The sequence below is a fragment of the Lampris incognitus genome, chromosome 13 (assembly GCF_029633865.1).
Source record: "Lampris incognitus isolate fLamInc1 chromosome 13, fLamInc1.hap2, whole genome shotgun sequence".
Taxonomy (NCBI): domain Eukaryota; kingdom Metazoa; phylum Chordata; class Actinopteri; order Lampriformes; family Lampridae; genus Lampris; species Lampris incognitus.
In genome coordinates, this window is record NC_079223.1 from 38,401,365 (window position 1) to 38,425,632 (window position 24,268).

Sequence of the window (24,268 nt, forward strand, 5' to 3'; positions counted from 1 at the left end):
ACAGGATGTCTCCTAAACGCCAGTTTATATTTGCAAAATCGATTGGTTTTTAATCTCTCACTGAGTCCTTGTCCGCTGGCAAGCAATAATCTAAGCAATGTCATATTCACATTTATTGTTTGCATTTGAGGAGCTGGCGTGAATGGCTCCGATAAAAAAAAAAAAAAAATTGAGGAGGCATTTTATACAAAGGAAACATACTCGAACTGCAGTATGTTTACCACTGGGCTGCCGGGCGGCACAGTGGTCCAGTGGTTAGCGCTGTTGCCTGACAGCAAGAAGGTCCTGGGTTTGAACCCCAGGCCATCCCAGGTCCTTTCTGTGTGGAGTTTGCATGTTCTCCCTGTGTCTGTGTGGGTTTTCTCCACGCGCCCCGGTTTCCTCCCACCATCAGAAAGACATGCATGTTAGGGTTAATGTTCCTGTCTGTGCCCCTAGGCAAGGCAATAGGAAGAAATAACTGGAGTTGGTTCCTGGGTGCTGCACGGCGGATGCCCACTGCTCCTAGCTACACAGCTAGGATGGATTAAATGCAGACAGTACATTTCATTTGTATATATGTACAAACTGACTAATAATAAGTACTCTATTCTATTCTATTCTATTCTACTACTACTTTTGGCTGCTCCCGTTAGGGGTCGCCACAGCGGATCATCCGTTTCCATCTCTTCCTGTCCTCTGCATCTTCCTTTGTTACACCAGCCACCTGCATGTCCTCTCTCACCACATCCATAAACCTCCTCTTTGGCCTTCCTCTTTCCCTCTTGTGTGGCAGCTCCATATTCAGCATCCTTCTCCCAATATGCATCTCTCCTCCACACATTTCCAAGCCATCTCAATCTTGCCTCTCTTGCTTTGTCTCCAAACCATCCAACCTGAGCTGTCCCTCCAATATACTCATTCCTAATCCTGTCCCTCTTCATCACTCCCAATAAAAATCTTAGCATCTTCAACTCTGCCACCTCCAGCTCTGCCTCCTGTCTTTTCATCAGTGTCACTGTTTCCAAACCATATAACATAGCTGGTCTCACAACCATCTTGTAAACCTTCCCTTTAACTCTTGCTGGTACCCTTCTGTCACAAATCACTCCTGACACTCTTCTCCACCCACTCCACCCTGCCTGCACTCTCTTCTTCACCTCTCATCTGCACTCCTCATTACTTTGTACAGTTGACCTCAAGTATTTAAACTCGTATGCCTTTGTCACCTCTACTCCTTGCATCCTCACCATTCCACTGCGCTCCCTCTCATTCACGTATATGTATTCTGTCTTGCTCCTACTGACTTTCATTCCTCTTCTCTCCAGTGCATACCTCCACCTCTGCAGACTCTCCTCAACCTGCAACCTACTCTCGCTACAGAGCACAATGTCATCCACAAACATCAATGTCCACGGAGACTCCTGCCTGTTCTCGTCTGTCAACCTGTCCATCACCATTGCAAATAAGAAAGGACTCAGAGTCGATCCTTGATGTAATCCCACCTCCACCTTGAACCCATCTGTCTTTCCAACCGCACACCTCACCACTGTCACACTTCCCTCATACATATCCTGCACCGCTCCTACATACTTCTCTGCAACTCCCGACTTCCTCATACAATACCACACCTCCTCTCTCGGCACCCTGTCATATGCTTTCTCTAAATCCACAAAGAATGGATTATTCTACTCTATTCTATTATGAATCAAGGGTTGCTTTTGCGGGGAAAGAGGATTTGGCCAAACAGGATTTAGCTTTGATGGCGCAAAACCTCTGCAGACCTTTTAACTTGGCTCAATTTGTGCTTGTCAATATATTTTTTTTTTGGTCTTCTTTTGAATTAGCTAACCAGACAGGCAGCACAGGGTTTGTGTAACCTCTACCTCCTGTCGTCAAGTTCAACTTTATTGTCGCGTGTTAGAATACAGTGAAATTCCTGCGCTCTGGCTCTCTGCATTAACACAAAGGACACACTGGGAGGAACTGCATGCTGCCTGGTGACCAGGACACGCATGCTGCTTCCTTTACTAACACACAAGGGTATGATGACAACTCTTCATCATCAGTCTATCGTGAAGGCTCTACTTCCCTGTAGAGTAGCTACTCCAAACCCCTTCGGGTAATCCACGATGACCGAAGCATGGCAAATTGTGGTCTCTGTGATAGTAGACAAATGAAAATTTGTTTTGCAGAGGTAAAACAATAAAATAAAAATCACTCTTGGTACTGAAGTAATATGATGATCAAACCAGATTAAATGCAAAATGGATGTTAAAATGAAAGAGGGGTTTAGTGAGGCGTCGGGACAATTTAATCAAATTTGTGCTGTCACATAGGATTAAAATAGGCAACTGGAGGAGAGACTGTTATCAAGAAAGCTTTAAAAAATTGCATTTTAACTGATTATTTCTAATGTCTTCCGATGCACTGAGGGAGGACTTTAGATAAAGTATTTCTATGGTGGATGAGTGTATGAATAACAAGGAGGCAATTTCATATCGCTCGGCCGAAGCCAGGGACATGCCGGTTTCCTGTGGTCTTTATTGGTGCACTGATTCTGGCTGGTTTGTTTTCAGCTTTTTGTTTTTCTCTTTCCGAGAGCTGTCTCTTCCAATTTCTCTTCCTCTTACACTTGCCTACAGAGAATAACAGCGAATCTAATTTCTGAACATCCACGCAGCGCCGGGAACTTTAAAATGTAATTGCATTTCATCCACTTTGAACACTGCTGCTCAGCTTTACAATTTGGGACAGCTGAGTCTGAGTGTCAAGCTTGAGTGATATTCATCCCCTGGATGATCTGCACTCTTTTCTTTTCTTTTTTTTTTTGAGATTTTTTTTTGGGTTTTTTTTGGAGAAATTTAAAGATTCTGTGCATGTTTAGCGAGTTATTTTAACCGATATCTGTCACGGTCTTATTAACCCAACGTCTTTGTCAGCAAGAAGGGAGGTTAATAAGGAAGGTCCCCTCACAGTCAGGTGTCATTTTAGCTGGAGCCAAGTCTGCTTTCAAATCTATTCACCTTTATCTTCCTCCAATCTCTGATGATTGTGGCTTTTATTTAGTGAGGCACACTGCAGCACACGCAGGGTCCAACAAGGCGTTGCGCCGGTGAAAGGGGACACAGACAGGAAATTGGATTTCTTTTACTCTCTGGATGTGGCGTGTGGGTGCTCTGCCTTGCCCCGACTGGGCGGCTCTCAGTCACACCGCGACTCAGCGTGCTGAGCAGGAAGGCCATTAGAGCAGCCCTGCAGTTGAATGCAATGCATACACAGAGGAGAGAGTTACCGAGCAATCTACCTCTCCGCCATATCTAATGGGATGCGGAGGGCACTTCTAACAGCTACCTTCTTACAGCAGGTGTCTGAGAAGCTGCTGTAAGTATATGCACCTTTAATGTTATGCTCAAACATCAATTTGGAACGAGACTCGGCTGTGAAATTGCATCCATCTTGAATGTCAGTAAAATAAAAAACGTCAATAAAAATCCCCGGCATGTCGTCTCCAACAGCACACTGTATATAGGGCACACGTTCAACCATGGTGGCATGTTGCTGTAATAGGTTCACACAGAAAGTCCAAGCAATCCCATATTATATTTGATATCCCCCCCCCCCCGTTTTTTTTCTCTCTCCAATTGTACCCGGCCAATTACCCCGCTCTTCTGAACCATCCTGGTCGCTGCTCCACTCCCTCTGTCAAGCCGGGGAGGGCTGCAGACTACCACATGCCTCCTCTGATACATGTGGAGTCGCCAGCCACTTCTTTTCACCTGACAGTGAGGAGTTTCACCAAGGGGATGCAGCGCATGGAAGGATCACGCTATTCCCCCCAGTTCCCCTTCCCCCCCAAACAGGCTGACCGGAAGAGGCACTAGTGCAGCGACCAGGACACATACTGACATCCGGCTTCCCACCCGCAGACACGGTCAATTGTGTCTGTAGGGACGCCCGACCAAGCCGGAGGTAACACGGGGATTCGAACCGGCAATCCCTGTGTTGGTAGGTTACGGAATAGACTGCCACGCCACCCGGACGCTGCCTATATTTAATATCCTGTATATATAGTCAGTGAAGAAGTCAAGTCTGTTACACTATCGGCAGGATTACATGTAAAAACAGTGCTCCGCAAATAATGGACAAGCTGAGACTAACAACAAAAAAATGCATGTGTGCAAACAAGTACTCATGTGTACGCATACAAATATGCACACACTGTAATAGGCATGGATGCACATATAGAGAGACATGCACAAACAATCAAAGCACACAAACACATGCACAAATACAGAGAGAGGGAGAATCCTCCCTCCTCATAGTGTGGGTTCAGTACGCGGTGCAGCCCTTTAACCCTCGTCAGCTGCACATTTTAGACAGACAACAAAACAGGGGCAACAAAAATCTAATTTCCAATAAGAAAATCGAACAACAAAAAGGATTTATCATTTTCAAAGCACCCCAGATTGCCACTTTTCTTCGACGAGTCTTTGCATATTTTCCATACCGGATGAATCACTTGGATGAAATCGTCGCATTATTTACTATTCTCTCCCGAGCACGCTCCCCTGATGAATTCTGCATGGTTATCTTGTTTGCTGTCAATATGTATCTAGTTTCACAGCATGGCAGGGATTTTGAACAAGAAAAGAAACAATGGTGTGACATGAATTTTGAATGCACGCGGCAGAAATAAGATGTAACATCAGAGAGCAAGCATATCTGTAATGCAATGTACTGTAGTATGCAAAACTACGAACACCCATCTGAACCTCACCATGTTTGCGTAATAGGATACGGTGACACGAGATGGAAGATTAGGGAGAGATAAGTGAAAAATTTAAACCCATCCTGTCACGAATGCTGTCGTTTCTGTGGTAAGTCTTTATAAGTACTGCACAGTTATACATATGCCATACATTTCTTTTGCATTTATTCAGCGACACTAGCATCTGTGCTGTTCATAGCAGACACCTAATACACAACAAACTTTTAGTTGACCACAAAGCGTGAATTATTCAACACACTGCTGGGCCAAGAAGAGTTTTGAGGGCAATATAGACTGGAAGATGTCCTGCATTGGTTCACACAGCAGATGCAATTTAATGATGTTGAAACGGCGCAAGCGCCTCCCGCACTCCCAAAGTGAGCAAACATAACTGAATATAAATAAATCCAGCTTAAAAACTATTCTTTACGCTGTATGAGAATTAAATGACACTTTATAATGGATACCTTTTGAAGAAAGGCCCCAACTAGATTATCATATGAGATTGTGAAATTGTACAGCCAACTTCTTGTACATGCGCCAAGGCATAAGAAAGCCACTTTATTTTTGTCATTGTACAGTTGTTGGGTTACAGTGAAATTTGTCTCCTGCATTTAAGCCATCCTATTGTATAGGAGCAGTGGGCAGCTTCAGCACCTGGGGACCAACTCCACTTCTTCTTTCCATTGCCTTGCTCAGGGGCACAGGCAGGAGTATGAACCCTAACATGCATGTCTTTTTGATGGTGGGAGGAAACCGGAGCACCCTGAGGAAACCCATGCAGACATGGGGAGAACATGCAAACTCCACACAGACAGGACCTGGGACGGCCTGGGGTTCGAACCCAGGACCTTCTTGCTGTGAGGCAACAGTGCTAGTCGCTGGGCCAACTTGCCACCCAAAAAAGTGAGGGATTATTTCCTGTTTGATAAGATGATCCCCAAGACCTCCAGGATCAAGCATGGCAAATATCTATTAGTTCTCGGTTACCATGTCTGCTCTAATATCACTGCATTACCAGTAATAATAATAACTGATGTTACTCACAGGATGAGTGGCTACTTGGGAAGCTCTTGCGTCCTTCGGACACTAGATCTGGCTCTCCGGTGCACAGCATTTTAGCATTCATCTGTCCATCTGGGAAGCAGCGCTGGAAATAGTCTGGCCTTGGCCTGTGAGATAAATAAAAACATCCAGAAATACTTTAAGTAGCTAGTTAAAGAGACCTCGGTATTAGGCAAAGAGACTTTTCTGTACCTTACGAGGGATTGGTTCGCTCCTGGACATATTCACAGACACAACATCTATCCATCCATCCATTAGCCAAGCCGCTTATCCGAATTTGGGTCGCGGAATGCTGGAGCCCATCCCACCAGTCATTGGGTGGCAGGCGGGGAGACACCCCAGACAAGCCACCAAGCCATCACATTCAGACCTAGGGACAATTTAGTATGACCAATTCACCTGACCTACATGTCTTTGGACTGTGGGAGGAAACCAGAGCCCCCAGAGGAAACCCACGCAGATATGGGGAGAACATGCAAACTCCACACAGAGGACGACCTGGGATGACGCCCCTAAGGTTGGACAACCCCGGGGTTCGAACCCAGGACCTTCTTGCTGTGAGGCGACCGCACTAACCACTGTGCCCCCCGGACACAACATAAGATGGTGTTTTCATTTGCTTGGCCCTATTCGTTGTCTGTCGAAACAAAAAAAAACAAAACATGAATGGTGTCTACAGAGCCATGTGTGTAAATCTGTCCAGCATACCTGCCGACAATCAATTTGATAGTGTTTGTGAAGACTCCATTCAGGGCCAGAGCCAGGGAAACAGCTGTGAAGAAAGAGAGACAAATATGCTTTCTAAAAAATGATGTCAACTTTACCCCTATAGTGAAACAGACGTGGTTGACATTGCATTAGCAACATATTCAATTAACAGGGAGCGACCAATGATTTATGGGAGAAAAGCTGTCTGCCAAATATTCTGCCTCACTGTACTATCTATGCAAAAAAGATTCTGGCATGGTGCCTGCTCCTCTGAGATGATAGAAGGATAATAATAACAGTAGCCACCATCCTCTGAGGTCTCTCAGGCAAATGAAAGGATAGGTATCTTATTATGACTCCTGTTTATAACCGCTGCTCATTTGTCAGCAGCCTTTACGAGCAAGGTAACATATTTTTACATTATAGGCTGAAAAAGTTACACACACACACGAGCGCACACACACAAGTTCATTTGTACACCCTTTCATCTGCACCAGATCCCCGGTGATGCAAAATGAATAGAGGTTCAATTTACTTTACCAACGGCGTGCCTTCTGTCCTCACATTATATTCAAATGAGGATGAAGTCTGACTCAAAAATAAGGCGAGAATGAAGCAAGAGCTTCCCTCATTAGGAAAACATCCATCAAACCTCTCACATCGGCAGGACACAGCCCGGAAAATGTCCTTTTCATTAGCACTGGTCAAAAAGACACTGCCTAGTTTGTGCTTTAATGCCACTAAGCTCGCTGCAAAATTTGAGCATAAAACCCTAATTAAACTTGGTTAATAGCACAAGCCTTGTCTGCAGTTTGTTGACAGGTAGACATTGCACAGTAAGTGTACACCCATTTAATTAGGAGTGTGGCAAACTGCGGGGACTCGTCATTAGGCATCATGCCTGCCTTCATGGGATAATCTCAGCAGTCTGCAGGCCAATTACGTTCACCCCATGTAACCAAGACCGAGTGGTATTATCTCCCCGGCCCGGAGAGCGGAGCACAGCCTCAATATCATCTAACAGCTTATTCATTTGGGCGTATCGGCTCAAAGCGCAGAACAGGACATGTGCCTCATTAACCAAATGGAGTGATCAGTTTGCAGCATTCCCTCTATTTCCACGCAGAGTGGAGGACTGATTCTGCACCTCCAGAAAGTGTTTCTGGGTGTGCTGGATCAGGGGAAAACTATCTACCAAGGTAAGAGGCAACAATTACCTTAACAAAAAAAGGAAAGAGGTGAAGATGCTGATTTCACAACTCCATGTATTTTTCTCCTTTTACTTCATATTTGCGTATGCAGAAAGCGTAGAGCGTAAATATGTCTGCCTTGGCCCGACAAGTAGACTACACTGAAATTTTTGCCTCGGTTCTGTGTATGAAACTTTTTTTTTCGTAAAGGAAAATATAGAGTGAAGGAAATAGAAGATTTTGACCTGTGAAATCAGCCTTTCTCTTTCTTCTTACTTCAGAGTGTTTTTTTCCCCCTGAACTTGTGAGGAGTGCGGTTTCCCCTTATATACCCTCGATTTCATCTCCCCATCTGTATACGAAACAGACCGAGCACAACAGACGGCACGATGGCGGCCTGAAAAGAAACCTGCATCATGGGCTGCAGACAACACTTCAGCCCTCACATGCAGACCGGCCTTGTGTGTACATTTTTTTCAGCCTGTAAATGGACAGTGATTGTTTAACGCTTTCCTAGCTGCAACAGGCCACTCAGAGTGCTTTACATTCACTGAATTCCTCACATTCACCCGTGCACACACGCATTCTTACACCGGTGGCGGTGTCAACCGTGCACGGTAACCACCAGCTCACCGGGGGCAGTTAGGGGTTTTGCTCACGGACACCGCGACGTTTTTGCAAGGAGCCGAGGATCGAACCCGCAACCCTCCAGTTACCAGACAGCTCAGTTACGTCGGAGTCACTGTCGCCTGTGTGCGCCTACTCACATTTAGAAAAAAGGATATAAAAAAAATGGGGGTGTAGATGAAGAGGACAGTGATGGTGGTATTTGTGTGAGGGGGTGAAGGTGGGAGTACTGTGGCAAAAATACCCCACTTCCTCAGAAAGCTACCCTGGGAGTTTAGGAGGTTAACATTGACTTATGTGATCCATTGATACAGGTGTGGATTAGCTAAAGCCTGTTAGGCTTGCATAAATCACTGAAAGTTGTCCTACGACTAGATTAACTGGCAGATCAGAGTAGTTCTGCAAACAGCAGATGCTGCCGTGGTTCTCCTCCTTCATGATCTTGCATTTAGTACATACGTAATAGTCTTAATGCCATATAGCCTAGATAAAGAAGGCTATGCAGTACTCTAATCCACTTAAGCTAATGTATGGCAGACTACACTCTAACAGAAGCTTAATGCACGACTTTAGCAGGCTAAATTCTCTTTTTTTATATCATACGGCTGGCATAAATCTTACTCAGAGGTGCTAATGTACACCAGCTCAGTCTTATTTGCATGAATATGTCCGGTATGTCCTTAATTATTGGACCCAAAGACTAACTCTGAGTATGAGCAAACAAATGGTGGAATAGTAATAGTGATTTATCCCCACCATGATCTTTGAAGGTCCAACCTGTGATTTATTGGACCATGTAAACTGAGAGTTTCAGTTTCGAAGTGAAAACAAGCATTTTTGTGTCTTTCGCAACTGGTTGTAATAGAAAATATGGACTTGTTTTACGCCGACCTTTGCGAACATTACAAATATCAATAAACCTTTTACAACACTGTAAAACATTAAAAACTCAGATGTGTTGTTTAGTGTTACTCCTTTGTATTGAGACTTTTCAATCAATATGGGAGTGATAGCAGGTTCCAATCAGTATATATTATATTTTGGTAGCGGGGCTATCATTTAGTTTCCATTGGAATTAAGGATTTCACCTTTAACTTCAGAATGCAAAGGCTTTGACAAAAAAAGGAGCAGGTCTTAATGAGGACTGGGAGCCACACGACCTTCTACATGATTATACATCTGGACCCTGCTGTAGATGGCTGTAATTTGCCAGGATAATTGTCTCCTATCTCCTTTTTGGTTCTTTCGATGGATGATATTTTCCTTGGCTGAGCTGAAGCCTTGTAGCGGCGTTACTTTGCGGGCCGTAATAGGCCTGTTAAGTAATTCGCAGGGCCGACGCACAAAGCCATCTTCTCTCTCCATTGCCTCATCTTTCTGTGTCTCCTTAATTGGGTTTGTGTTAAACCTTCCTAATGCTCTCCGGTGTGCCTTTGCCTCTGCATTTGTCGATCTTCCAACATGAGGGATGCACAGGGAAGAATCGACAACAAAGCAGTGGCCCGACCGCTGACTGAGACTTGAACAAATTGCGTGATATTTCAAATGGGTGCAAATGTTCGTCACTGCCATAATCCCATATTGCCTGTAGAGATGAATCAGATAAATAAGCGATCGGCATCATTAAACACACATTTGCCAGTAAAATGGAGCTGGATGAACAATTATACCTCATTTCCAGGCAGTAATAGGAAAAAGATGGGAGGCAGTTATGTATAAGCAGCAAAACAGGCAGGAGAACAGACGTTTCAGAGGTTGTTTATATGATTTCCAGGCGACTAATATTCTCGCAGCACATAAATTCAGGAATCTTATGAATAATTACTGTTGCCAATAATTTTCTTATTTACGCGCAGAAAGCAGGTGTAAATAAAACCGAGGATTTCACGTCACCGGCTGCACATACCTAAACACGCCTCCTTGATCTCGGTCTTGTCCGTCCTCCTAATGATCTTCACCACAAATATCACCGCCAAAGGGGTAAGGAAGGAAATTGCCTGAGAGGAAATAAAGACAAAAAAAAAAGTACAGTCATTACAGTGACATAAGAGATGTGCCCCAGCGTTTCCCAGAGTCCGGTTTTCTGGTTTATCACAAAATGGTCTCCCGTGCTCAAGGGTTCGACACGGAAGCAATTTTTTTATTCCGAGTTAGATTTAACGAGGCAAACTGAAATGCCAAACTCGGGGCTTGTTATTGTTCTCTGGAGTGAAAAGATAGGTTTATTTTCCCCCCGTCGCTTGATAGGAAATTTTGGCCTTCGCAGCAATCAGGTAATTATTCATGCCTCAGAAAGTATTAATTACTTCCAGGATAAATTCAATTTTATCTTTGCCTTAAGCAGCTATGCTAGTGAATACAAAGGCCAAGTTTCAATGCCATTATTATGCCACACACAATTTGTCAGAGGTGCAAGTTTCCTGAATAATTTTGTGCTAAATTATTATCATTTCAGCTATCTGTACAGCAAACATATTTTTTTTCCTCTGCTGCTCATTATGCGTCTTTGCTTTCCCCACACTTTTTATTCACATTTGTAATTTGTGATGTTGGGCTACACAGATAAAATTGACTTGACTTGACTTGACATTCACTGCTGGAGTCAGAATCAAAACTAGGGTGCGACACAAGTTGTCCGTCAAGCACAATAAATGTTGAAAACACAAATTTGCCTTGGTGACAGGTGTCTGAACAAGTGACAATAATAATAAAATGGACAACTTCCATGGTTATATACAGACATGCATACGTCAAGGATGATAAGACCCTACAAACAAATTAGAGGAACAGTGCTAGGGATGGTAGAAAGTGAGCCCTTCACTAAATGTGTGTGTGGTCAATATTCACAGAGAATCAACAGCCTCCTCACTGATAGCAGAGACGCACAGCACTTGTGGAAGGGCATCCAGGCCCTTACTGGCTACAAGCCTCCTTCTCAGAACTGTGGTGGTACCCCCACCTTCCCAGATGCACTGGATGACTTCTATGCATGATATGACAGACTGAACAATGTGCCGGTGGTGAATACTACATCCCTGATGGATGACCATGTTCTGCAGGTGACTGCAGATGACGTGAGAAAAACCCTCTCCAGAGTCAACCCACACAAAGCTGCGGGTCCAGACAGAATCCCAGGCCGAGCCATCAGGGACTGTGCTGAGCAGCTTGCCGATGTTCTTGCTGACATCGTCAACATCTTGCTGTCCCAGGCAGTCATCCCCACGTGTTTCAAGTCTGCCACCATCATACCAGTGCCAAAGAAGTCCCCTGTGTCCTACCACAACAACTACCACCCTATTGCACTGACTCCCATCATCATGAAGCGCTTTGAGGGGCTGGTCATGAAGCATATCAAGTCCAGCCTCCCCTCCACTCTGGACCCTCTCCAGTTTGTATACCATGCTAACCACTCCACCTAAGATGCCATAACCTCTGCCCTTCATCCACCTGGAGAGAATTAACAGCTATGTGAGAATGTTGTTCATCGACTTCAGCTCAGCTTGTAACATAATCATACCACAACACCTGATCAGAAAACTGAGTCAGCTGGCCGTTAACACCTCCCTCTGCAACTGGGTGCTGGACTTCCTCATAGGAGGCCACAGTCAGTAAAAATTAGCAAGACCACCTCCAGGACCATCACACTGAGCACCGGCATGCCACAGGGCTGTGTGCTTAGTCCGCTCTTGTTCACCCTGCTGACTCACGACTGCACAGCATCATCCACCTCCAACCTCATCATAAAGTTTGTTGATGATACTACAGTGGTCGGTCTCATCAGCAACAACGATGAATCAACATACAGAGCGGAGGTGGATCAACTGGCGGTGAAATGCAAAAACAACAACCTCTCTCTACATATAGAGAAAACTAAGGAGATTATTATTGACTTTAGAAAGACCAGCGCCCACCATACCCCTCTGACCATCGATGGTATGGACGTGGAGAGAGTCAGCAGTGCTAAGTTCCTGGGAGTTCACATCACAGAGGACCTCTCCTGGTCCTCACATGTCACATGTCACTGAACTCTCCAAGAAGGCCCAGCAGTGTCTTCATTTCCTGCGGCATCTGAAGAAGGCGAGTCCCCCCCCCCCCCATATCACATTCTACAGAGGCACCATAGCGCATTTAGACCAGCTGTATCACTGTCTGGCATGGGAAATGCAAGGCCTCCGACCACAAATCCCTACAGCGGATAGTGAAAACAGCTGCAAAGATCATAGGAGCTGCTCTCCCATCCATCCAGGCCATCTATGATGCACGGTGCACCCGGACGGCTCCAATATTGTGAAGGACCCCACCCACCCTTCCAACATACACTTCACCCTCCTACCCTCTGGCAGGAGGTACCGGAGCATCCGTGCTGCCCCCACCAGACTATGCAACCATTTCATTGCTCAGGCTGTGAGGTTCCTCAACAGCCTGAACACTTAGACCTTCCACAAAATGACGTTTTGACCTTCTCACTGTCCGTGTCAGGTGTGCTTGTGATGTTTAGGTCTGTTTTTAATGTACTTTTTGTTTTTAATATTTACTGCTTGTTATTTGTTTTTATGTGGCACTGTGGTCAATGTGAAACCTAATCTCATTCCCCTGTATGTTTGAGACATGCGCATGAAGCAACGATAAATAAAAGCAGTCTAAGTCTAACATGTTTGGAATACAGTAGAACAATGACTGCAGATGGAACATTTTTTACGTCTTTGTGCGTTAGTATAATGCCTGAAATAGTCGTACTGAATAGAATGGACAGCAAGAGCTGTAAACATCTAAATACACATTCATCCACATTTTCAAGGCCATTTTTAACACACAGTCAGATGGATACATGGATCTAACCAAGACCGAGGCCCTCACACTGACTTTGCCTTAACCCTTTGACTCATTATAAGGGTGGTGATGCACTTTTTATCATTGTAGATGGGCAATGCTCCCAGTAAAATGTTACCAAATGAGACATCGGGGAGGCGTTCATGTTCTTAAATGTCCCCGAAAACAATATGTGACCATGTGACGGAAGCAACAATACTGACGCAGCTTGATGGGTAATGTTACCCACCGGAGTAGCTGAAAACATTTCCCTGTTTTCAGCTACTCCCTTTTAGACAGCTCCGTCCCGCCAATTAAACACTAAAAAGTAGGGGGCAAATTGTCAGGGAGCTCTCCACATGAGAGGACCACGTTTAATTATAATCTACCCAGTGGTCACCATCAACCCTTGTAGTATCAGTGATCATTTCTTACCTACCACTACCTATGGCTTACTAATCAGAAACATGTATTCATCCCCTCCAAACAGCATCTCCAGGTGGCCGTCAGACAGTCAACATTAACCAGCATTGTCCTCTGAGGACAATTACAGCTGTCAAAGTTGTGAAGAGTCATACTAAGCTGAGCAGACCAGTAATTAGCCTTATATGACAGGTCCCTTTACACAGCCTCACCTCACATCTCTAATAACTAATATTGGATATGAATCACCATGGAAACACCTTCATAAATATATTCAAAGATCCAAAATATTACATTTTCAAAAAAAAATGAAGATTAATTCAAACACTGAGCACTGCATACTTTTCAAATTGAAGGCCCTAAGAAATATGAAATTATCCCAGCTTATGAAAAAAAAAACAATTCATCTAAAAAATGTGAAAAGAACAAAAATGGAAGGTACAAGGTTTTCCTGATTACAGCTTGCATCTCCTATGGGGAGACTGATAGCTTGTGTGTGTGTGTGTGTGTGTGTGTGTGTGTGTGTGTGTGTGTGTGTGTGTGTGTGTGTATGTGTATGTGTATGTGTGTGTGTATGTGTGTGTATGTGTGTGGCTGTGCCAGTATAGGATTCAAGATTCAAGGATTCAAGGACCTCTATTGTCATCTCACCACGATTACATTTATACTTTTCAGTGTCAAATGCTGCCTGTGAAGAAGAAATGAAATTGCTTTGGTGAAATGGTAGCATAAATGCACAGGTATTAAATACATTAGAAGAATTAAAATATAAGGTTAAAAAAGAAAGAAAAAGTAGAAAAACATATAATAAATAGAGAATATTAAAAAAAAATCTGGTGTGCCAGGTTAAATTGATAGAGGTATAAAAGAGAAAATAGCAGTGTTCATGAACATGGATTGTGCAAAAGATTTAAATAGATCTAGCTCATGTTCTACAATGCAGAAGTACGGAATAGACAGAGTCTATTCTCCTGCACTACTGCGGAGTCAGATCCTCCTGCAATAGTACAGGAGGATCCTCCTGTACTATTACTAACTATACATCCGGGGAGGGTAGTGCAATTTGATTTAATGTGTAAGACTATGTATAGGGGTGGTATTAGGGCCATGGGGTAGTTGTGTGTAGAGAGTCTCTCTAAAAGTGTCTGTCGGGTGCTAGGTGGTAGCAGGGTGTTGAGGAGTCTCACAGTCTGTGGGAAAAAGCCGTTTCACATGCGGAAGGTTCTGGCTTTCAGGCTGCAGAACCTCTTCTTGGTGGGGGGGGGGGGTGAAGATGTTGTGGGAGTGGTGTGAGCTATCCAGTACAATGCTGCCGGCTCTGTGGATGCAGCTCTTTTGAATGGATGGCAGACAGAAGGGCTCCAATGATGCGCCCAGCTGACCCTCTCCACTGTTGTGCGATCCGCAGAGGTGCATGACCTGAAACATGTGGAGATGGAGTTTGTAAATACGCTCTCAATAGTGCTTCAGTAAAAGGCGGTGAGGATGAGGTGGGGCTGGGGGGGCTGCTCGCTTCAGGCATCGCAGAAAGTAGAGGCACTGTTGTGCCTTCTTGGCCATAGATGTGACATGGCAGGCCCAGCTGAGATCCTCAATGAGGTTTACACCAAGAAATTTTGTGCTGGCCACTCTCTCCACTATGGGGTTGATGGTATGTAGAGGAGGACAGATGTCTCCGGATCGCCTGAAGTCCACCACTATTTATTTTTTCTTTGATTTTCCCCCCTTTTTCTCCCCAACTGTATCTGGCCAATACCCCACTCTTCCGAGCCTTCCCGGTTGCTGCTCCACCCCCTCTGCTGATCCGGGGAGGGCTGCAGACTACCACATGCCTCCTCCAATGCATGTGGAGTCGCCAGCTGCTTCTTTTCACCTGACAGTTAGGAGTTTCACAGGGGGGACGTAGCATGTGGGAGGATCACACTATTCCCCCCAGTCCCCCCCCCAAACAGGTGCCCTGAACGACCAGATGAGGCGCTAGTGCAGCGACCAGGACACATACCCACATCTGGCTTCCCATCCGCAGACACAGCCAATTGTGTCTGTAGGGATGCCCGACCAAGCCGGAGGCTGCCAACATTTCTTTGGTTTTGGCAACACTGAGAGTCAAGTTATTCAAGCTGCACCAGCTCACCAAATGGTCCACCTCAGCTCTGTACGTGGACTCGTCATTCTGACTGATAACACCCACCACAGTTGTGTCATCAGCAAACTTCATTAAGGTATTTGAGCTGTACCTGGCACAGTAATCATGGGTCATCAGAGTGAATAGTAAAGGCTAAGCATGAAGCCCTGGAGGGAGCCGGTTCTCAGTCTGATGACGCCAGAGGTGTTGTTGCTGACCTTCACAACCTGTGCTCTATCAGTCAGAAAATCCAGGGTCCAATTACAGAGAGTGATATTGAAGCCAAGCAGGTTCATCTTTCCAATCAGCTTCCATGGGATTATGGTATTGAAGGCAGAGCTGAATTTCAGAAAAAGCATCCTTGTGTCGGTGTCCCTTCTGTCCAGGTGAGTTGGTGTGGTGTGGAGTGTGTGGTGGAGATTAAGTCCTCCACACATCGGTTGGAGCGGTATGCAAACTGGAGGGGATCATGTGTGATGGGGAGGCTGGATTTGATGTGTCTGGAGACTAATCGCTTGAAGCATTTTATGACAGCTGAAGTCAGTGCTGCTGGGCGATAGTTATTCAGACAAGTCAAAGTTGATTTCTTGGGGGATGGGGATGAAGATGGCGGACTTGAAACCACAGGGGACAATGGCCTAGCTCAGGGAGATATTAAAGATGTCGGTGAGCACATCCGCCAGCTGGTTTGCACATTCCCCGAGGACACGGCCTGGAATGTTGTCAGGACCCATTGCTCTGTAAGGCGTCACACTGGAGAGCATGCTCCTCACCTCAGCTGTGGTTAGGCAGAGGGTCTGCTCATCTGATCGGGGGGAGGGGATTTTTCCTTGCAGGAATGTTGCTGAGCTCCTCGAAGCGTGCATATAAGTGATTGACTCTATCAGGGAGCGTCCTATCGCTGTCATGGGCCTGCAGGTTTGATTCGTGGCCAGTGATGGAGAGGATGCCCTGCCACATACGCTGGTTGTCAACTGTGTCACTGAAGTGTTGTTGTATTTTCAGTGCGTGGGTGCGTTTTGCTTTCCTGATCGCCCGAGACAGACTGGCTCCAGCCGACCTTAAGTTCAGCCTCATTACCCGCTTTAAAGGCAGTGCCCCGGGTTTTCAGTAGTGCATCCACCTCTGCTGTGAGCCAGGGCCTCTGGTTAAGGGTGTACAGTGATGGTCTTAGTGACACTGACATCCTCCACACACTTGCTAATGTATCACACACTTGCTAATTAATGTAAGTACTGTATTAACATAAGTACTGTAAGCTAAGTACTAATTAATACTCATGATTAAGTACCAAGTACTGTAAGCTAAGTACTAATTAATGTAAGTACTGCATTAATGTAAGTACTGTAAGCTAATTAATGTAAGTAATGTAAGTGTGTGTGTGTGTGTTGTGTGTGTGTGTATGTGTGTGTGTGTGTGTGTGTGTGTGTGAGTATTGGGCACTCACATAATATATTAGGCCCTCATCTTAATCCAGTCCCTTGCGTCACTTATTTTCTTCATTTTTTTTAACCATGTGATCATTTATACTTTCCAGGGTTTGCTCTGAGGAGGAATTTGAATTTCAGCAGTTATTTAGGACTCCGGCTAGATTTTCCAACTGGATATCATGAGCATGATTTTCCATGTACCAATATATGAGAATTGCAACCATTTGTTGCTGCTACTGATAAAAAAAAAAAAAAAAAAAAACAGACTGACGATCACTGTGGTAAGAAAACAAGATCCAGAGACAAGCCTGTCGATCTAATGAACTCTGTCCATCCATCCATTATCTAAACCACTTATCCTGCTCTCAGGGTCGCGGGGATGCTGGAGCCCATCCCAGCAGTCATTGGGTGGCAGGCGGGGAGACACCCCAGACAGGCCGCCAAGGCATCAAAGGGCCAACACATTCACACCTAGGGGCAATTCAGTACGGCCGATTCATCTGACCTACACGTTACGGAAACCAGAGCACCCAGAGGAAACCCACGCAGACACGGGGAGAACATGCAAACTCCACACAGAGCACGACCCGGGACGACCCCCAAGGTTGAACTACCCCAGGGCTCGAACCCAGGACTTTCTTGCTGTGAGGCGACCATGCTGACCACTGTGCCACCGTGCCGCCCCCTATGAACTCAAAAATGTTGGAATTTAAGTGAAAACAAACAAGAGTGACTCATGAGGCTTTTATCTGCGGCTGATATTTTAGAGGCATGTCATTGTCAGAGATTCACAGGCGTTCAAGTTCATCACATCCCACAGTTGAAAATGCAAACGAGAAAGGGGAGTGCAGATGATAGCTCATGGGCTTATCTTGTTGTCACTGTCTGCCTTCCTGTGAGTCCAGATGATTGGCATAGGGAAATTAATTGCAGGTATCAATATTGCTCTGTGTTGTCAGCCTGACAAGTGGGGTTTTTAATGTTCCCTGGGGGGGATTTTTGGCTAACTGACGCACTTCCAAATGTTTATGCCAAACAGCCAGCAATCACCATGATTCACAGCTCACCTTTTATTCATGAGAAAATGCATAACTGTTTATTATAAGGAAAAAGATATACTATTCTTATAAATGTTTAAAGTTTATAGTGGGGTGCTCCTCTGTGCTGGTCCAATGGTGCATGATGATTTAATGGCTACTTGATGTGGCGTGCAAAGTGCGTGATTATTAATCCATTAGTGATCTATTGTACAGTGTATGTCACCAATGTTACCATTATCATAAAAAAAATCCCATTTACTTGGTCAGCTACAGCAGATAAGCCCTTGTAAACACATTAACAGGGTTTTCCATTCTAGCTATTAAAAAAAAAAACGGCATTTTTGCTCGATGTGTCAGCACATTTTTCTGAGCTTTGCTGGACTGCATAGATTAAAGCCCTATTCAAATTGGATTAGTTTCACCAGGGGAGATTCTGTAATTTAAGCGATTACCAACAGGATAATAAGGGCACAGATCTGCAAGGTCTGTAGGTTTTACAAGTCTGGAAAGTTGAAAACACCACAGCAAACTTTCTACTGCCTGAACTCAGACGACCTCCAGTAAGAGGACTCTTGTTGCAGTCGGCCCCACAGCAGACTACACAGGACCCAGCTGCTACCACGCACTGGGGCTCTTCTTCTTAATCATCAGCAAGTGAAATGTATGTGATCGTGAAGTTTCCATCCTATGTGTGTTCATTTTGGGGGATATTATAGTGATCTTTTATATCCCGTATGAATATACCACTAGAATTACAAAAAAGAAAAATGACAAAATAGGACCTCCCCTGGCAAAACTAGTGCAGTTTGAAGACAGTTTCAGCCAGTCCTCATTTCAAAATTCAGATTCACAAGCAAGTATTTTTTTTTTTTTTGCAACTGTCAAAAGGCTGGGATGTCGTCCAGCTAGCAGAGCAGTCTATTCCGTTGCCTACCAACACGGAGATCACCGGTTCGAATCTCTGTGTTACCTCCGGCTTGGTCCGGATCTGGGTATGTGTCCTGGTCGCTGCACTAGCGCCTCCCCTGGTCGGTCGGGGGCGCCTGTTCGGGGGGGAGGGGGAACCGGGGGGAATAGTGTGATCCTCACTGTCAGGTGAAAAGAAGCATGTATCGGAGGAGGCATGTGGTAGTCTGCAGCCCTCACCGGATCGGCAGAGGGGGTAAATGGCCGGATACAATTGGGGAGAAAAAGGGGAAAAAAATCCAAAGAAAAAAAAAAAAAGACTGGGGAGTCACAAAGTTGTCATGTTAAAAGCAGACTGATATGCCACCATCTGACTACATCGCCTCAGCTTCCGGCTTGTAACTCCGCGGCAGCATGTACGGCAAAACTTGAATTATTGCACTTTTGGCACAGAAGTTTTCCCCACTGCAGGCAACGTGTGATTTGTCAGATCTGATATCATCTCTTGTTGCAAATGAAGTCTGAATGCTGCACCATGACTCAAAACAATATGAGATGTATAATAAACCCTGGTATTACCAGCATATTGTAGGGGTACCTTAGTCAACAATTGCTGCTTAGCTTGGGAGAGATGAAAATCGAGAGTAATATCACTGCAAATGCTCCAACATGGGCTGTAGCCAACTCGAGTATCTGCCTGGAGAATTTTTGGGTTACGATGTTCATTATTTAAAGCCATTCTTCGGCGGCAGAGAGATGCTGTGTTCATGGTGTGTTGGTGAGGAATGAATCCATGGAGGCAAGAATCCTACACACTGTCCCCTGCTCGGCACAAAAACAGAATACTGTCACTGGCAACACTAATAATCCCAGGTCTGTAATGCTTTTCACATATCTAACAACCTCTTCTTAGGCCTGGCTCTAGCAGTGAAAGAGGCCTTTTGGAATCAACCTAAATGTGGGATTTTCACTGTACAGTGATAACTAGGATAATATCAACATCGGCTGTGTAGCACATCTTTATTGCCAATCAGGCAGGTCATTACGGTAAGCAGTGACCAAATATTTAGAGGCGGTGATCTGTGTAATATGAGGAATGGGTAATTGCGGGGACACTTACAAACATGACCCTCTTGGGGATGTGGTCTGACTCCACCAAAGGATTCTTGTACAGCCAAATCTCCTCTGGTTGGATTACTCTCTCAAAGGGCTCCAGGAACTCTGTAAATCTGAACAGAGAGACAACACAGACACTGACATGGTGTTTTCACACGTTTAGCTGACGCTTATTTCAGCAGCTACTAGGAAGGAGTGAGCAGGTAGAATTTCACTGTTTTGTTTGAGAATATTTCCGCACAAGAATATATATATATATATATATATATATATATATATATATATATATATATATATATATATATATATATATATTTGTGTGTGTTGATTTTTCTCCCCAATTGTATCTGGCCAATTACCCCACTCTTCCTAGCCGTCCCAGTCACTGCTCCACTCCCTCTGCTGATCCGGGGAGGGTTGCAGACTACCACATGCCTCCTGCGATACATGTGGAGTCGCCAGCCACTTCTTTTCACCTGACAGTGCGGAGTTTCACCAGGGGGACGTAGCGTGTGGGAGGATCACGCTATTCCCACCCAGTTCCCCCTCCCCCCTGAGCAGGCACCCTGACTGACAAGAGGAGGCACTAGTGCAGCAACCAGGGCACATACCCACATCCGGCTTCCCACCTGCAGACACTGACAATTGTGTCTGTAGGGACGCCCAACCAAGCCAGAGGTAACACAGGGATTCGAACCGGCAATCCCCGTGTTGTTAGGCAATCGAATAGACCGCTATGCTACCCGGATTGCCCCCTAGAATATAATTATATATGAATGCATATTATACATATTTATATATAAGATTGTATATGCTGTCTGCAAATACAAATTTGTATTTCACTTTTATGTTGCGGTAGAACTGAAAATGGAAATCAGTGCTAACGAAAGACAGCGTGTAGCCTGAACGGGCTGAAAGCCTATTGTATTGTAAAAAAGTTGGCTGTTATCTTAAGGGGAGGACATGGATTTAAGTGGTACACTTCCATTTAGATCAGTAAATAATAGGCATCAATAATACCAAAAAGGATCAAGTCATGGATTTTCATGTATTTGGCCATTACTTAATTAGCACGTGTTCAATCAATATTTCCATTTAAGGGCACCAGTGCACACATACACATAGGCACCTTGGCTCCAGCCTCTTTTCTCCATTTGCTACTTTCCATTATTGGTGTGCTACCTGCAATTCCACCGTACATCCTTCAACATTTGTTACACAACCTCTTCAGTCTTCATAGCCATTCAGCCCTCACGTTCTCACAGGTTCCCATTTCCCATTAGGGCTTTAACCCCAAAGGGCTACATAATTTATTCGGTTTTTATTGCAGACAGTCACAAAGGCAGAATACCCTTTGGGTAGTTTCTTTTTCTTTTTTTTAATGAAGATGAAATAACACTAAGTCAGACAGCCATGTGCGCAGGCTGACCTCATCCTAAGGCCACCTACACTGAAGAGGCTTTGCTGTCTCACTCGCACACTGAGCAGGAGAAAATTAGCATACCCTCGCTTCCTCATGCCACCTCCTGTCCACCTTGAAACCTGTCAGCCACAATCTTGTTCACCGTCATCTAAACAATGAGATTTTGTCGAACGCAGTCCAAAACAATTGAATTGCCCCGACTCCGGGGTAGCGCCACAGTCTACTTTCCAGAGCCAACTCCACATATTCAAAACACTACACTGACAGTACAGTACAGTGATGTGAAACCAAAGTACTGCCCAGCAAGCCAGGCCGTCGCTGCTGACAATAAGATGGATGGGCAATTTTGTTCTTTGGGAAATTTTGTGTTTGTAATGGTATTGGGGAAATGTATAAGCCATGGATACCTTAATTAGCTTTGATATCAAAATCAGATTAATCTTCCCCGTTCCCTTTCCCTCTCCCTGTGACTACCAGCAACTACCAGAGAAACTAATGCAGGATCCTAAACAACAGGCAGAAAGAAGTAAGAAGAATAGGAACTGGAACCAGCAAGGTGTTTCAGCCAATGTAAGAAAAGTATTCTTGGGGTGTCCGGGTAGCATAGCGGTCTATTCCGTTGTCTACCAACACGGGGATGGGCTGTTTGAATCCCCGTGTTACCTCCGGCTTGGCCAATTGGCCATGTCTGCAGGTGGGAAGCTGGATGTGGATATGTGGTTATGTGCCACATATGGATATGTGGAGCACCAGTGGATACGTGCCCTGGTTGCTGCACTAGCGCCTCCTCTGGTTGTTCTGGGCATCTGTTTGGGGGGGTCTGGGGGAGTAATGTGATCCTCCTGCGCACTACGTCCCCCTGGTGAAACTCTTCACTGTCAGGTGAAAAGAAGCGGCTGACGACTCCACATGTATCAGAGGAAGCATGCGGTCGTCTGCAGCCCCCCCCCCCCCCGGATCGGCAGAGGGGGTGGAGCAGTGACCGGGGATGGCTTGGAGAGCGGGGTGATTGGCCGAGTACTGGGGAGAAAAAGGGGGGACAAATAACAAAAAAAAAGGAAAAGAGAAGTATTCTTCAGACCAGAAAGGCATTTGAACTAGCAAGTTATGTCCTGCTGGAGAGAGTGGTTGCACTTTTCGTCCCTTGTCTAATAGATAAGATACTGTGATACATTTAATTAGAAAAAAAATTAGTACAGAAAGAGTCCGTGGAGAGTCTATTTATTGATCTACGGGTTAACCATAATGGGAGAGTAATCAGCACTTGCTCAGTCTGCACCTTGCTGACTCTACATGACTGATCTCTACAGCGTTGCCTTTATAGCGTGCGGTGTACAAAAATATATATACTATATATATATCCCACCGTTATAATGATAACCCACATGCTTCATAAATTACTAATTTTTACCAGCAGCTCTCTTTGATTCACTTTTTCAGAACTCACTGCCCCCAAGTGTTATTAAAGAAATTATTAGCACACTGATGCATGTACTGAGGTAAAGGCAGTCAAGCCGTACACCATCCTCACCCCGCTGGCTGCAGCCTTACGCATGGCTCGCTACTCCTCGCTGGTCACTAACCACTGCACATGTCTACCTGTCATTCGACAAGGCTTATCTTGCACGCAAATCTTTAGCATCTTAATGGGTTTCAGGGACACGCCGTCCGCCGAGGGTAACCGAGAGATGAAGAATATTGAGCAGGATATTTTCTTGGACGGGGTTTACACGGGGTCATATATTATCAAAATATTAACTCATAGGGCGTGTAAAGTGCGTGGGAGAAAAGATAAAGGGTTGATATGCATTAAAGAGTAATGCATTTGTATATCATGAGATGTGATGGAGGGCATTTCAATGAACCGCCATCTGTGACGCGATCTGTTTCATGAGATTAATACTTAGACATGGAACAACATCCCCCCTGCTGGAAAATTAGTATCTGATCTCCTCTGAGAGATCAGCAAAGCTCAGAGATGATTTCCCTTGCCACAGGAAACGAGAGATCATCCCATCAAAAAAAAAAAAAGGCAGTATGGGGGTTTGAGATATTCCTTAAGGGCTCCAAGGCTTGCAAAGCCAAATACATTTAGAAAAGTCATGCAGATACTCCAACCAGAGAAAAATATGGCTGGTTGTTTGTTAAAATGGATATAATCTCCATTGTAATTTGGGGCCAAATATCAAGGCAGTGCAAAGCGGACTCTTTAAAGCTTTTGACAGTGGCTACATAAATCAGTGTGAAGGAGAAATGACGAGGTTGATCTTTGTCATATTAGCAGTGCTAATATCAGAGATCAGAACAGTGATGACACACACTACACGTACCCCTGATATACCCTGCTGGGGAGTAAATGTACTCATGCTGGATCAAAGCTGTCCTGCACTTGTATGTATGGTTTCCAATTACAGACAGACAGACAGACCGACCGAGACAAGGACAGTGAGCGAGTGAGAGAGAACATAATAGAAATAAAGACGAAGACAGAGAAAGAGGGGGAGAAAAGGAAAAGAGGAAGAAGACGTGGAAGCTTTAACTCTAGAACGACCTATCCAAAGGAACTGCTCACAGAACTGAAAGTACTTTAAGAACAATTTACCTGCAGGAGTAGAAGGCCAAGGTAAACACAAATTGGTGAGATAGATACTCATTA

General features: G+C 44.8%; 1 protein-coding gene across 1 annotated transcript in view; it reads right to left on the reverse strand.

The window, feature by feature from the left end:
* plpp4 (phospholipid phosphatase 4) overlaps window positions 1–24,268 on the reverse strand; it is a 72,564-nt gene that overhangs the window by 15,333 nt on the left and 32,963 nt on the right. The window contains exons 2-5 of the mRNA XM_056292143.1: window positions 20,194–20,302; window positions 10,247–10,337; window positions 6,524–6,587; window positions 5,798–5,922 (exon numbers count right to left, since the gene is read on the reverse strand). Coding sequence (XP_056148118.1) covers window positions 5,798–5,922; window positions 6,524–6,587; window positions 10,247–10,337; window positions 20,194–20,302 — 389 coding nt within the window. The remainder of the gene's footprint in view (window positions 1–5,797; window positions 5,923–6,523; window positions 6,588–10,246; window positions 10,338–20,193; window positions 20,303–24,268) is intronic.